The sequence below is a fragment of the Cebus imitator genome, unplaced genomic scaffold (genome assembly GCF_001604975.1).
Source record: "Cebus imitator isolate Cc_AM_T3 unplaced genomic scaffold, Cebus_imitator-1.0 Scaffold500, whole genome shotgun sequence".
Lineage (NCBI taxonomy): Eukaryota > Metazoa > Chordata > Mammalia > Primates > Cebidae > Cebus > Cebus imitator.
In genome coordinates this window covers 869,420-885,032 of record NW_016107815.1, presented here as the reverse complement: position 1 = coordinate 885,032, position 15,613 = coordinate 869,420, and the positions used below count along the sequence as shown (strand labels likewise).

The 15,613-nt window shown below is 37.0% G+C and overlaps 1 protein-coding gene across 5 annotated transcripts in view; it reads right to left on the bottom strand.

Moving 5' to 3' along the window:
• The window catches only part of VTI1A (vesicle transport through interaction with t-SNAREs 1A), a 371,705-nt gene that overhangs the window by 269,716 nt on the left and 86,376 nt on the right, over nt 1-15,613 (bottom strand). For all 5 annotated transcript variants that reach the window (XM_017513761.1, XM_017513756.2, XM_017513759.2 and 2 more), the window contains one exon: nt 13,872-13,956. In XM_017513761.1, coding sequence (XP_017369250.1) covers nt 13,872-13,956 — 85 coding nt within the window. The remainder of the gene's footprint in view (nt 1-13,871; nt 13,957-15,613) is intronic.

Here is a 15,613-nt window from a genome sequence, read left to right as displayed (position 1 = left end):
GGGAGGCTGAGGCAGGAGAATTGCTTAGAACCTTGGAGGCGGAGGTTGCAGTGAGCCAAGATTGTGCCACTGCACTCTAGCCTAGCAACAGGGTGAGACTACATTTCAAAAAAAAAAAAAAAAAAAAAAGTGGTCATTTAGTTGGAACTGTATTTCCCAGCCCCCCTCATCTAAGTAGCACCATTCAACTGTTTCTGACAGTGGAACATAGGTAGAATTAATGTGGAGCTTGAAAAGTGGGTATGCCTTCTCCATTCTCTTTGCCTAGGTGCTGGCTAAACATAATGGACACCAAAGTCCCAGGGCAGGACAGAGCCAAAAGATGGTTGAAACCTAGATTTCTGAATAACTACCTGAAATGGCTGTCTGCTCACTTGGTCAGTTGCATTACACAGTTTCAAGAGTGAGAAATCAGCGTCACTGTATCAAACCACTGGGGTGATTGGGGTTTATTTGTTATAGCAGCTAGTGTTACTATGCAAATTAGTATAGATGGAAACTAACATTTACAATCACCACTGTGCTGGATGTTTTATATTGTTTATTGCATTTATCTCTCACAACAAGCTCCACATAGAAGATCTGCGAGGATTTTTATGTATTTGAAAACTAAGACTCAGAAAGGGTAAGGAACTTGTCTAAGGTCTTACAGTTATTAAGTGGCAAGACCAAGATTTGAACCTGAGTCTGTCTCATAGCAAAGCTCCAGGCACACTCCACTTTGCTTCACTGCAGGTGAAAGAGAGGTGATTTGACTTGGCGCTTGGATTAAAAAATAATTTCTGTGCATTTTATATGTGTAACTTTTTAAAAACCTCAATAGAGAGCAGAAATTGTATATGTGTTCTCCCCTACTTTCTATGTGGAAGACATAAAGTCCCAGTTTACACGGGATGGATGTGAGACGATTAGTTCATTTGAATTTGTTAGCATTTTTCAGATCAAGACAATGTTATACAAAAATGCAGAAGAGAGAGATATACTACACCTTTGTAACCTGCTGATAATCTTACAGTATTTAATTTGAGCAGAGGCCAGCAACTTCCAGAGGGCACGAAAGAGCTGTTGCTCCACAAGGTTTACAGTTAACAAAAGAGAGAAGAGAAAGACGTACTTGTTCTCACAACAGTATGAATTTAAAGAACTATATGGGGTGTGCATTCTACAGGAAGCCCAAGTAGGAAGAAAAATGAAACACTGTACCTTGCACACAGCAATAAAAATGAGGGGATTCATTGTAGTAAGAAAACTCACAGCTGGCAGGCAATATCAGTGAGGCAATAAGACACTTGGTCCATCTTCATGCTTACCTTTTAGAGTCATAGTGGTTTTTGTAAAAAGGTCTCTTTTTACATTATCAAAGTCACTCCAGTCAATCTCTTTAACTCACCTGCATGAAAAATTTGGATGTCTGTAAAAGTCCTATGCTAACACTAGTGAGAAAAACTGGTGCATCCTGTAAATTTTGTGTAGCCTTCTTAGGACAGATTCTGTTTGTTGGTTGGCTGGTTTGTTCGTTTCAAATGAACAGGCCCTAATCATCAATAGATCTGCACAGAGCATTGAACACTACATAGACAATTCAAAGATATGCTAATGAGAAAGAAGTAAACAAAAAGTACTTATTCCTTTATGAAACCAAATAAAACTTAATATACATTCTGGTTGGTGAAAGTAGATGGCATTTGGGGAAATATCCAGGGGGTCAGTGTACTCAGCTTGAACAAATAATTTCCATTTCAGATAAGGAAATTTATTGATTGATACAATGAGTTAACAGACGTGAAGGTAGTCTGAAAATTTTAAAGTAGAGTATACAATGTTATTGCCTATGGTACCATTGTTATTTTTAGCACATAATACATTAACAATTACCAACATTTATGATTTAAAGCATTAAAAACCTCCATGATATATTAAATAATTACGTATCTATTAATGAATGAGTTAATTGGGATGGTTACTCTGAAATAATAAAAGTTTGATGGAAAATGTTTTAAAAATAAATGTTACCACTTTCAAGTATACTTAATAACTAAGCCCCTAGAAATTCTCACAAGCCATGTATTTGCCCCAAAGCCTGGCTTTGCTCACAGTTTACTTACTCCCCCTTCCTCCTCTCCTGATGTATTCCATAAGACTCATCCTTCCTGAGTCTTTCCCTGACATAATGAAATAGACTGAATTACCTTCCTTACCCTCTGTCAAAAACACTAATTGTATTTATTATTAGAATCTATAGCTATTTATTTCCCCCACAGGCATTTTGCCAAGATATTCCAGCTTATTAAAGGAAATGTATATTCTAAGAGCCAAGGGCAGTGCCAGGATCTGTTCTTTCCTACATGACATAAAATCTATTTTCCCTTTCAGGTGGCTTGAATTTCTCTTCCACCTTAATTCCAAATGCAAAATTTGCTAATGATAATAATGTAAGGCAGTATTTTTCTTGCTATCGCAGAGATCAACAGAAGTCAGTCCGCATCCAATGAATCCAATCCTAATTTCTTAGGGCCTAATAATTGTTTGCTGAACAAAATCTTAAGGTTCTACTGTGCTCTATTTAAGTGTCATATATTGAAAACAACTTTGAAAATGGAAATAAAAAAATTAGCTCCATTGTGAGGATATTTTATATGAACACAAATATCAGCCATTTAATGCAGACCAGGACCTTTGACAGTTGATTACAAATGAAATTAGCAACGTGGAGGGTAATGGTAGGACTATCATCCAACAATGTGTTCTCTTTATCCTCCAAAAGGAACAGTTTCCAAAAAGCCTTTTTCCTTTTCTGGCTTTGGGATGGTTTCTTTCTCTCTCTAAATAAATAGATATTTATTTAATTATGACTTCACATTTATATCTTAAGATACAGAAGGGTAACACAGTGCCATATGTGAATGATGACCCACCACGATAGTCTCTTTGATAAGGACTTTACTTGGAAAAACATATTCTTCAATAAAAAATTATTTTTTAATGTTTACTTTGTTCTCTTGTGGCAACGTTGGAAAACACTGTAGCCCAACAGGAAATACAGACGAAAGCTTCAAATGTAGAGCACACACACAAAAGCTACTTTTAAAGCTCATGCCCATCAAGTTCTCCACTTGATATAAGTCGTACACAAAGTCTTAGTCCAATGCAAACCCATGCTGTGAAAATTCTGTAGCACCCATCTCAAAAAATTCTGTTAAATACATAAACACTGCTGGGGGAAAAAAAAAAAAAACAACCTTCTGGCACTAGAAGTGAGACTCAAAGGAAAAATAAACTTGATTTAAAAAAAGAAAATCCCAAAGAAAGTTATATAAGTATAGTGTAACAAGGTCATAAGCTTCACCGTAATATTTGAAAGTAAATTGGCATTTTCACAATCTGCTGTAGTTTTCATTCTTTTTCTCAACTGACAGAGATGCAACAGAGTAAGAATGGCTCCACGTGTATCTTACAAACCAACTGGAAAAGTGATAGGCATTATGGGGAAGTTGCCTTTAAAAATGAGTATAATACTTTTTAATAGATTAAAAATGAACCCTATGAATTCAGTTGGACCACCTAAGGAGAAGGTTCTCCAAACAAGTTTAAATGACATTCTTTTCTTACCACCATGGAGCTCACCAATATCTCAGAGGACCTCACAAAGAATATATAAGAACAACTTGAAAATACTCTTTAAGAGCTTTGGCCAAATGATAACTCCCTCTATTCTTTTCAGAAGAGAATCACAGCTTTTTGAGATATCAGACTTTAATAGGCTTGTATTGTAAGGTAAATGATAACTACACATTAAAAATGATGATTTTACAACTGAACTGGAAGGACTTTTAAAAATTCATAGGACCTAGTCAGGTAATTCTTCTCAGCATTAAAAAAAAAAAAAAAAAAACATCTATTCAAGCAGAGATATCCTTCCACTGCCCAAAATAATGAGTAGAGAAACTTATTCTGGCAAGAGAACTTTCTCTGTCAAAAAGTTTAACATTTCTACAGAAATTCTTTTCTCTAAAATATATATGGTTGGATAAAAGATGATTAATATCAACCCACCTGTATAATCCTATTTTCTGTCCCTACATGGGAGAATAACATAAAGTGTTAATTTGTTATTTTTACAGTAGTTTGGACACCATAGTGCCTATCCAAATTCCAACCTGCACTTAAACAAAACTACTTCAGCTAATAATCTGAATCAGTGTTTATGGACATAACATCCTCTACTTAGATGACCCAGACCAGGACTGTGTTATCTCACTGGCCTCTCCAGCTCTGCATCTCTGCAGCACCTGACACTCAGCACCTAACACTCATTCAAAACTTTGTTGAATAAGTGAAATACAATTATTTCCTTTCTTTCTCATAATCTTATATCACTTTCACCAATAGGACAGAATCAGAAATTTATTCTTCTACCTTAACTGAAAACAGCTCTGAGGGAAAGGAACACATAGTGAATACTTTTGGGGTCTATTTTCTCATGAGTCTTAAAAATGACTCATCAGTAAACGGAGAGGGGGGTGAAAGAGGGGGAATCTAAGTTCTGATGTCTGCTGCAGGAGATATCACATTGTACCCAGCATACTGAACACTCAAAATACTTCTTGAAGTGAAGGCAGGAGGGGAGGGAAGGAGAAGAGAAGAAAAGATATAATTATGAGGAGGAGGTAAAAGTGCAAGAAATGTCAGTGGATGTGAAGAAACTTCTAAAATGGTTTTTAAAAAAGTGATTGATTGCCATTCTTGTAAAAAGCTGGAAGATGACCCTAAATTCTTGCAGTCTGGTGATGCTGCCATGGTTGATACAGTTCCTGGCAAGCCATGTGTGTTGAGAGCTTCTTAGAGTACCCACCTCTGGGTAACTTTGCTGTTTGTGATATGAGACAGACAGTTTGCATGGGTGTCATCAAAGCAGTGGACAAGAAGGCTGCTGGAGCTGGCAAGGTCACCAGGTCTGCCCAGAAAGCTCAGAAGGCTAAATGAATATTATGCCTAATACCTGCCACCCTGGTCTTAAACAGTGGTGGAAGAACAGTCTCAGAAGTGTTTGTTTCAATTGGCCATTTAAGTTTAGTAGTAAAAGATTGGTTAATAATAATTAGGCATCGTAAAAACCGTCAGAAGGAAAGGAGGTGGACCACTTTGGTTTTCTTCTCCACATGTAGCAGTTTTAAGTTTTTAAAATCAATACTTTTAATGGAAACAACTTGACCAAAAATCTGTCACAGAATGTTGAGACTCATTTAAAACGTTTAATAAGATATAAAAAAAAGTGAATGGCTTTGAGTTTGATAAAAACTTTGCCTCAACAGATATTTCCGCTCAAATTTCTGAATTAGTTCTATAGTAAGTTGATTAAAATAATTATGTGAGTTGAAAGATCCAAAAGACAGAAAGTGATAAAAGTTGCAGTACTCTGCTTTTATACCACAAAATCTCGATATAATGAGATGACTTAGGAAAACTCTATCAGTGGTTCAGTCAAGACTTGGAAACAAATAATTATATTTAAAAGGCACCTCAAAATTTAAATGCATCTGTTCAGCTTCTTTAAAAAGTTCTAAACATGAAGCACATTTTAGCTGATTTTTTAAAAAGCGTAAGCTTGGGTAATCATATTAAAAAAGAGAAAGAAGAAAAAAGTAAGCTTATACTACTATTGATTGCTTTTCCTTTAAAAATTCTCAGAAAAGAGATAGGTAAAGTAAAAAAGAGAAACAGTGGTGTACATGAATTATCTAAATTCTCATTAAAATACTACAATCTAAGAATTATGTGTGCTCTAAAAAAAATACTCCATATCTTTCTCTAACTCAGGTCAAATGAATTCAAATTTTGATCAAATAAGCATAAAGGGCATACATAAACTGAACACATCATGTAAAACAGGTCAGTGGGAACATATTTCTGTAATTGGGAATGTCTGCAGCTTAAAATTATCACTATTATTATTATTATTATTGTTACTATTATTATTTTGAGGCAGAGTCGCCCTCTGTTACCCAGGCTGGAGTGCAGCGGTATAATCTCTGCTCACAGCAGTTGCCGCCTCCTGGGTTCAAATGATTCTCCTGCCTCAGCCTCCCGAGTAACTGGGATTACAAGCATATACGAACACATCCAACTAATTTTTGTATTTTTAGTAGAAATGGGGTTTTGCCACGTCGGTCAGGCTGGTCTCAAACTGCTGATCTGAAGTGATCTGCCCGCCTTGGCCACCCAAAGTGCTGGGATTACAGGCATGAGCCACCATGCCTGGACTGTTATTTTTTGAGACAAAGGCTCACTCTGTTACTTGGGCTGGAGCACAATGGCATAATCACAGCTTTGTGCAGCCTCAACCTCCTGGGCTCAAGCCATCACTCCCACCTCAGCCTCCCAGGTAGCTGGGACTATAGGCACATGCCATTATGAGCAGCTAATTTTCGTACTTTTGTGGACATGAGGTTTCACCATGTTGCCTGGGCTGGTGGTGAACTCCTGGGCTCAAGTGATCCGCCTTCTTTGGCCTCTTAAAGTGCTGGCATTATAATTGTAAGCCACTGCTCCCAGCCTGCAGTTTAAAATTAGGTAACAATAACATAGCATGGAAATATTGAAATTGAAGAGAAATCCATATTTTTATTTTTAAAAAAGAGATAACCTTCATAGAAAAGAAACAGGACTCCCAAGGAAACCCTTCAAACAGAATTGGAAAGAATCCACTCTATCAATTCTACAACAAATATGGTTTGGGTAGAAAATATTTTCTTTTATGCAAGGAACTTGAAAACACAAGACATTGGTATTATTCTTACTCAGAAAGTCTATTTTTGCATTTCCCTAATGAAACAAGATATATGGGAAATTATAGTGAATATGCCTTTAAAAAAAAAAAGAATGTAAGTAGTGTTAAATATAGAGATAAAATGTGTTTCGACAAAAATAAAGGTGTATAATTAGTCCCTTTTGGGTTGCCGGATACATTACTAGCTATTCTAGCTGCCAAATAATGCCTACTCACAGGTTCCTGAGGTAAGACATAATTATTACAGCTTCTAAAAAGACCATCCCTCATATCCAGTGCCACCAAGAATTAAATTAACATGCATAGCCATATTAATTTTTTCATAGAGAGTATACATTTGCAAAATGTAATCAATTATTTTTTTATAGTGAGAGGGGTCTCACTGTGTTGCCAAAGCTGGTCTCAAATTCCTGACTTCAAGCAGTCCTCCCATCTCAGCTTCTCCAAGTGCTTGGAATTACAGCCATGAGCCGCCACGCTTGGTCAGGAGAGTACGTATTACCTATAGCTAGATACCTAGCCAAATTTTTGCATATATATATACACACATATGTGTACATATATATACACACATACATATATATGCAAAATACACACATGTGCGTGTATACACACAAACAAACACACCCTGGCCAAATTTTTGCATATATATGTGTGTATAGATACATAAATATATGCAAAAACACACACGTGTGCGCACGCACACACAAACACACACGAGATTCAATGAAATGACATTTATCCAGTTTGAATAAACACAGAGTAAATACTAGCACTGGAAAGTAAGCATTTAACTCAACTTCAATGTGCAAACAAATCACAGCTGATCTTGTTAAAATGCAAATTCTGATTCAGTAGATCTGACATGGGACCCAAGACCATGCATTTTTAACAAGCTCCCAGGGAATGCCAATGTTGCTGGTTCTGGACCTCACTTTGGGTAGCAAGAAACTAACCCATTTCCTCTTTAGATTGATGCAAAATTGACCAAAATGACAATGTATGTTTAAACTCAGAACCTACCTGAGGTGAAAACAATTAGAGGGGGAAAAAATACCACACTTTTGTGAGGTAATTTACAAATATATATATATATATAGATAGATAGGTAGATAGATAGATAGATATAAATAATTTTATTGTGCCTCTCATGAACTCTAGGAAATAAGTATCATTATCATCATTCTTCATGTAAAATGTTATCATAAACTTGATTTTCAGCCCAGATTTATAATCACAAATGTCCGTTACTGCCAGCCTGATGGGACTGGCCGCTGTCCTTTTGTCCCTACGAGACACAAAGATTAATAAGTCCCCATGTGTTTGGGGGATAGCCTTACAAAAGAATTTTTGAAAACTTATGCCAATCGTTAAAAGAATTAATGATAAATTTCAAGCTCTTTGTTCCCGAATGCCTTTTGAGGCACTTATAATTTCTCCTGCATCTTCACAACCAAATTCCTCTGTCGTCAATTTCAATTGGTAAAAGGATCAAATCTTGGATTACTGTCATAAACTTCCTAACACGTGTCCTCATTTCTACCTCTACCCTGCCACTCTTCCAATCCCTGTTCTCCACAATTCAGATCAGGCCGCTTGCCTGAAGAAAGTCCTCCATGCCTGCCACACCCTACTCAGAATAAAATCAAGACCCCCTCCATGTCCCATGGCTCCACACAACCTGCCCCGCTTGACTCTGCCCTAATCATGCACCATGTCCGCTGACTCACTTCACTCCAGCTGTACTGGTCTTCTTTCTGTTGCCTGAACATCCTGAGCACATTCTCATTCCAGAGCCTTTGTGCTTGCTCTTCCCTCTTCTTGGAATCACCTGTCCCAGCTTAATGATGACATCTTGGTACCATTCAAGGCTCAGCTTACAGGGCTCTTCTCTGGGAGGTCTTTTCTGACTAGCCAATCTAAGGTAGCCTTCATCTTTTTTTTGAGAGAGAGAGAGAGAGAGGGTCTTGCTATGTTGTGCAGGCTGGTGTACTTACTCTTGAATACCTTGTGTCACTTACCATTATCTGAAATGGTCTTGTCCATTATTAACTTAAAAAATGTCTGTCTCAGCCGGGCATGGTGACTTACGCCTGTAATCCCAGCACCTTCGGAGGCCAAGGTGGGTGGATTACTTGAGGTCACAACCTGGCCAACACAGTGAAACCCTGCCTCTACTAAAAATACAAAAATCTTCTGGGTGTGGTGGTGGGTGCCTGTAATCTCAGTTACTTGGGAGGCTGAGGTAGGAGAATCACTTGAACCCAGGAGGCGGACATTGCAGTGAACCAAGATCACACCACGGCACTCCAGCTTGGGCAACAAAGCAAGACTCCATCTCAAAACAAACAAAAAAAATGTCTGTCTCATCCTGCCTGTCTGCCTCCCCTCATATATAAGCTGCAGGCACTTTAGCTGTACCCTTAGCACATGGCACATGGTATAGTCAGTTTTTAAATACATTATATGAAAAGGAAATTAATAGATGTAAGAACACGATTTATTTTGACTACAACAGATCACTTTGGAAAATCCAGGTATGTGAAACCCACATATATTTCAGTGTGGTTTACTAGCTAAGGGCATACAGTCAGATAGTCGGTCTCATGCACTACTTCCTAGGTTTCTAAGTGTGGCCATAATTACTTAATCTCTCTGTACCTTGTTTTCTCATCCTTAAAATGAGGAAAGGAGAATTACTACATAGGTTTGTGGTGAGGATTAAAGAGGCAATGGATATAGAGTATGGAAAACAGTGTGTGGCCTATAGTAAGTGTTCAATAAACATTGTATTATTTCTGTACATGTTCAGTCATCAGCACACACAGGGCCCTGGGTGAAGGATAAAGCATCTCTTCTTCATGGCAGGAAGGCTGGCAGAAGGTTAGCTCTCTTTTGTAGAGGGAGATCAGTGGCCACCTGGGAAGTGACTACTGAGAGAAGAGGTGATAACTTATAAGGCTTGGTGCCTAGGGATGGGGGAACGAGGTCATCAAATGGTACAGATCGCAATTCAAGGATGCGAGGCTGCTGAGTGCAGACAAACTCTCACAGTTCCAGGGATGCACTGCCAGGTGCACAGGGGCCCATCTACAGTGCGAGTGAGACAGTCGGGAGAGTCTTAAGCTACCTGTTTACGTATTAAAAGAAGAGCGAGCCTTGCATTTCTGCCGTTGTACAATTTCTCTTTCAGCCTGTTTCTTTGTTCATAATACAGCTCCCATTAGTTTTGTGCCTATTGTAATTCTGGGATATTTACTTCAGAGAAAAGAAGAATCATAATTTCAGAATAAAGAGCAGATGACCCAGAGTTTTGAGTATTAAGTCCCTGACCTCAAACAAAATGAATATCTCCACAGCTAAAAGTCATATCTGACTATTAATAGTAACAACAAAAAAGAAAGAGCTGCTTTTTATTCACAGATTCTAGGACAAGAGCTTAAAAGCAATGCCACACTGGATCCAGCCTATGGCTTATGCAACCAGTGTAATGTTTCATCAATTAACTTGTAGCTTCATCAGTTTTCTCATATAAGAAAGGATCCAGGAAGAAACTTCATTGGTATTAAACGCTGTGGATATCAGGGTGTAAATGGCACTTAGAAATAATCACGTGCCTTTTCTCAGACCAAGCACATTGTGGACATGTGTTTCTCTGCTGAGTTCCAGAAGAGACAATGACTGCCTAGATGACAAAATAAGATGTCAAAAATGATTCAAGAATTTTAGAAGATGAATTCCATTATTTGTTAGGAAGACACCATAATATGCATTCTATTCTACTCTACTCCATTCTATTTTCTTTATAACTTTCTTTTATAGAATTTGCCAATTACATTCATCAAGTTAATGAACAGAAAAGTTTACAGATTTTTGTTGAACTCTTTGCTAATAATTCTGAAAGTTAACCACTTTTGCTGATAGTAGTTTACAAAAATGATGACTTTAACAGAGCTTTCTTTAGTTTCTAAGCACTTAAGTACACGTGATCTTATTTTACTTAATAACAACCTTAAGGGATACATAGGAGCTGGTTGACATTTTCCATTTTGCAAATATAAGAACACATGCAGAGAAGTTAAGTGATTTCTCAAAGTCACACAGCTGATTAATGACATGGACAGATGATGGGGTTTTTCTCTCTCCAATTCAGTACATCAGGCCATAGTTCCTAATTTTGTGGTCAAGTAAAAATTTAAAAAAAATTTTTTTGAAGAGCCTAAAATAGGGATGCCAATTTTGTTATTCTTCTAAGAAAAAAAAAAAAATCTACCTACTATTTCAATCATTTTACAACTTTCCTTTATCACTCCAAAACAGGAAAAATATCATCTAAAAATAAGTATAGTCTTGTGAATGAATAATATCTGCTTTATGAGAAAGTCACTATGTTCTACTTCTCCTCTCATTTTGCAGTGCACTGGTGAAAACTGCTGTGTTCTAGAACTAGCTCTCAGACCAATACTTGGAACTGGAAACCATTTCCCACTTTTGTGCTGTTTCAAAAGTTATACTAGCTCTCCCACCTCTCTTCCTCCTTGCATTCCATAGTCTTTAAGAAGACATCAATAAGCGCTGAAAGTTTTTTCTTTTCAAAGGTACTGTTCTGATATTTTAACAAATGATGAGTATCCTAAATTTACATCACAATCAAAACACAGAGCTGAAGATGGACAAGCCAAGCTGAGGCTGAGGACCAGCAGGGAAGCAGGAACTACAGAAGCAACATGGTGTCCACCCCAATGTATTCCTTCCACATTACTTCAGTAAGTAGCAAGAGCAGAAAAAAGGCTTTGCCCTTGCCTTCTCATTTCCCACTCCACTTTCAAACTCATCCACAAAATTAAATTAGCATTGATGACTCCCATCTAGGCACAGGCTGAGCCACATCTGTCTTTACTTCCACAAAGCCCATTCTTATTCGTTCTCCCAGACTTGGTCTTGTAGTTTGCAAGAAGTTCCCAAGCCTTATATATCAAGTCAACAACTAATTTTATCACATTTCATAGTCAATACCATAGTACTTTACTAAAAAGTCCAAAGGGACTGAGGTAGGGTTATGGGACAATCTTAAGTTGACATTTCCACGTTGGTTATGTTGATAGTTTAATGTGGATGTTATGTTTTAGCACACACCAAAAATAATAACTATCAAATCCCATTCAACCATATAACTTTGATCAAAAAACAGTCTTCAGGTATCTACAATCTTCTTTTAAGGCTTCTTTCAGCTTTGGGAGGGAGCTATATGAATAGTTTAGTGAAAGAAAACAAAGACACGCAACCATGCGGCCCAATCAACCAAAGCAAGGCTTGTGATCGGTGTCACATCAAGAAGACTCTCCAAGCTCAGACCAGCCCCATGTGGAAAGAGGCTCACCCATGGCTGTTTGTCAAGGAAGGTCCCTGTGATTACAGTCATATTCCATAGACACAGTGCTGTGTTCCCCAAGGATTGTCAAAGTAACACATTTTGTTTCCTATTCCTTTACTACTTATAAATTTCAATCATAATAAAAGTTATATTTTATGACATAAAGACGTCTGTAGATCACCAATGAACATATGATAATAATAATATTTATATTTTTATATGTTTTTTGGTATACAAAACATTTTTTACATGTACCATTTTTTTCTTAAGAATGTTCTGGTATAGGCAATATTATTTCCATTTTATTAAAGAAGAAACTGAGGCTCAGTGAGGTGACATGATCTGCTCAAGGTCACACAAACAAGAGCTAGAACCCAAGCCTGGTCCTCTGACCTCATGTTCAAGGCTCTTTCCATTATTCACATTCTTCCCAAGAACAGTCACCTCTAAAGATGTGCCCCCAAACAAAAAGAACACACAAAAGCTGGACTTTATTCCAATCAGGGCAGAAAGCCAACCTATCAATTACCTCAGGAAGAAGGGCTGTCTATAACTATTAAATCTCAGAAGGTTTGTGGTTTTCCGTAGTTTTTTCACTATTCATATAATGCCAGTGTTGTTTGTATTCTTCCTATCTGGTTGCCTAGAATTCATCACATTCACCAACCAATATAGGACAGTCATTAACACAGGCCAAGAGAAACACTGACCATTCATAAAAGAAATTATTTGGAATCATTTTCACTTTACCCGCTCTTACAAAATACACATTTCTGTGACTCTAAATTTTTTTAAATTGATAAAAATATTGTTGATTACATATTTTTGTGGTTTATGTATTGGGCAAGAGCTATTCAAAATATACAAAATAGATTATTTATAATCTATGCTTGGCAAAACAAAATAAAAAGGGTAGAGTAATAATAAGAAACTGATGACTACTAAGGTGTTAACGGATATTTGGTTACTCTGTAGACAAACAGTCATGGCATGAAACATGTATAATAAAAAAGCTTGTTCATTTTAAGTAGACCAATTTTAGAAGTCATATTAAGATTATGTTTTCTGAAATTAATAACTGGTATTAATTTAAGCCAAAAGTTTGAAGAGCATTAACTAATGCTAATAAGATTATCATGAACATTAGCCTTGCTCCTTGCTATGACTTTTATTTTCACAACTTTCATATCTGATTATAGGCTCGTTCATGATTTAAAAAAAAAAAAAAAACCAGGATTATATTAGGAATCATTTCCAATACCAGGACAAATATGCAAAGTAAAGTAGGTACTGTTATTTCTTTGTCCCCAGTTCACGTGATTTAGATTGATTAAAATGTTAATTTTTACATATGTGAATAAAACGTAAAGGAGCAAACAACTGGAGACTGCGCCATGTGCTAGCAATCATTGCGGGTGGGTAAACTGACAACATGTAACTGCATATTAAGACAAATGTAGAATTTAGACAAAGTATTCCATCTCTTTTCAGATGTATACTTTTAAACCTCAGGAACTGTTTTCAGTAGATGTCATGCCTTTTAACTTGAAAAAAGATAAGCGCAAATAAGCTCCCAATTGTCTCCCCAATATGTAAACCACATCTCGGGCTGCTGTCTCTGCTACTCCTTTGAAGTTTCCCTGAAATGTCATGTGTTGTGAAGACTGCTGTGCATAAGCAAGACAATTTGCTCACTCTCAGAATTCTTACCGGTTTCCACTGCTATTTGGTATCCAGCCTCTAGTCTCCGAGATGACCTTTCCAGCCTCTCTGTGTTATCGAGCAGATGTGCCCTCTGAAAAAGAAAAAGGGGAAAAAAAAATCAGACGGCCGTCTACAATGTTCTTTTTTTGCCTTTTAAAAAAAAAAATGCTTTCGTATGCCCTAACATGGGGAGGGGGGTTCACAACACATTACAGTTAATTTTTAGCAAATTTTCCATTATAGGAACCACTACCATAGACAGATTTCCAATCAATCACGTATGGACCGTCTACTTTTTTGTTTTTAAAAGGAGACCGATGTTGTATGTGGCCACAATGAATCTTACTCCAGAATACTGAGAAAAGTATGAAGACCATAGCCAACTGGATCTTTTCTGTTTCAGCAGAGATAGATATATGAGATAGTTGCGTAGGTCCATGTTCCCTATTTGTATTTATTTTTTATAACATGCAATCATTTCAAAAACCCATTTGCTCCTTTGATTCTTGCAGATAGAAATTTTAAAACAGGAACTTTATTTGTAAGAAAATGCTCCACAATTTTGGATGTGCAGCAAGATGCTATATAGAACAACACATGCTACTAAGACAGAATACTAAACAGTACTTCTAGTTTTAAGACGACTGGAGGCAACACCAAGAAAAAAGAGACACGTTTTCCCATTTACAGAGATGTACAAAATTGTGGATTTTTTTCCTAAATATATGGCACTGTGTAGATTGAAGTTGATATTTTAACACACAGTGTTTTAGATTGTGAACTAAATTTATAGTAATTATATATACCTCTTTTACATTTATATGATGGGGAAATCAGAGAATTTTCTTAAAATCCTCAGCTTCTAAACTTTCTTTTTTCCATTGAGATGGTTGTTGTTGTTGTTTTTAACCATAATGATCACACATTAGATCTATTCAGGTTGCCAAATAGGTTTATAAGCTAATCATGGCTATCAATGGATAAAAACTGATGCATATGCATATAGATGTATGTATGTCTAGATACATAGAAATATATGAATGTATGTGTGTGAGTGTGCGTGTGTGTGTATGTGTGGGTGTGTGTACATGCATACATGTATCTGCATGTATTAGTATCTTCCCTTCTCAAATCAGTTTTGGTATCTGGTCAAAAAGAAAGAAAAAACACAACCACAACTCCTACAACTTTGTGTTGTTGACAGATGTCATTTAAAATTGGAGAAATGCTTTCTAATAATAATAAAAAAGGAGGTGCCACACATATTATCTGAGTGGCTGTCGAGCGAAACGATCTACCTTGCTCTAATGAGCCCCCATGGATCTTGGAGATGCAAGCTGTATTGACATGCACACTTAAGCTAATACACCTAGACCAGTGCCTCCAAGCTCTAGCAGCCAGGGATGCTGACAGAATATCTCGCTTCCATCTTCAAAGAAAGGAAGTGATTAGTATGTTATCATTACCATTCAAAACGTGATTTCCTTATTCCCTCCCGGCATAGGTGACACATCTGAGATGCGGCCAGACGTTGGAGGCAGCTAAAGCCACATCAAAGCTTTCCTTGAAATTTTTTTGGGGGGAAGGGTTGGGGGGGTAGAATCATTAAAACAATGCATTTAGAACAGAGAGATAGGACCTGATGTGAAGGTCAGGAAGCTGCAACAACAGCCTATAATAATTAATAGAGTCGTCCAATGTACAGCAGAGAAATTAAGAGAAAAATTGTCTCCTCCCTCTGCAAAAAA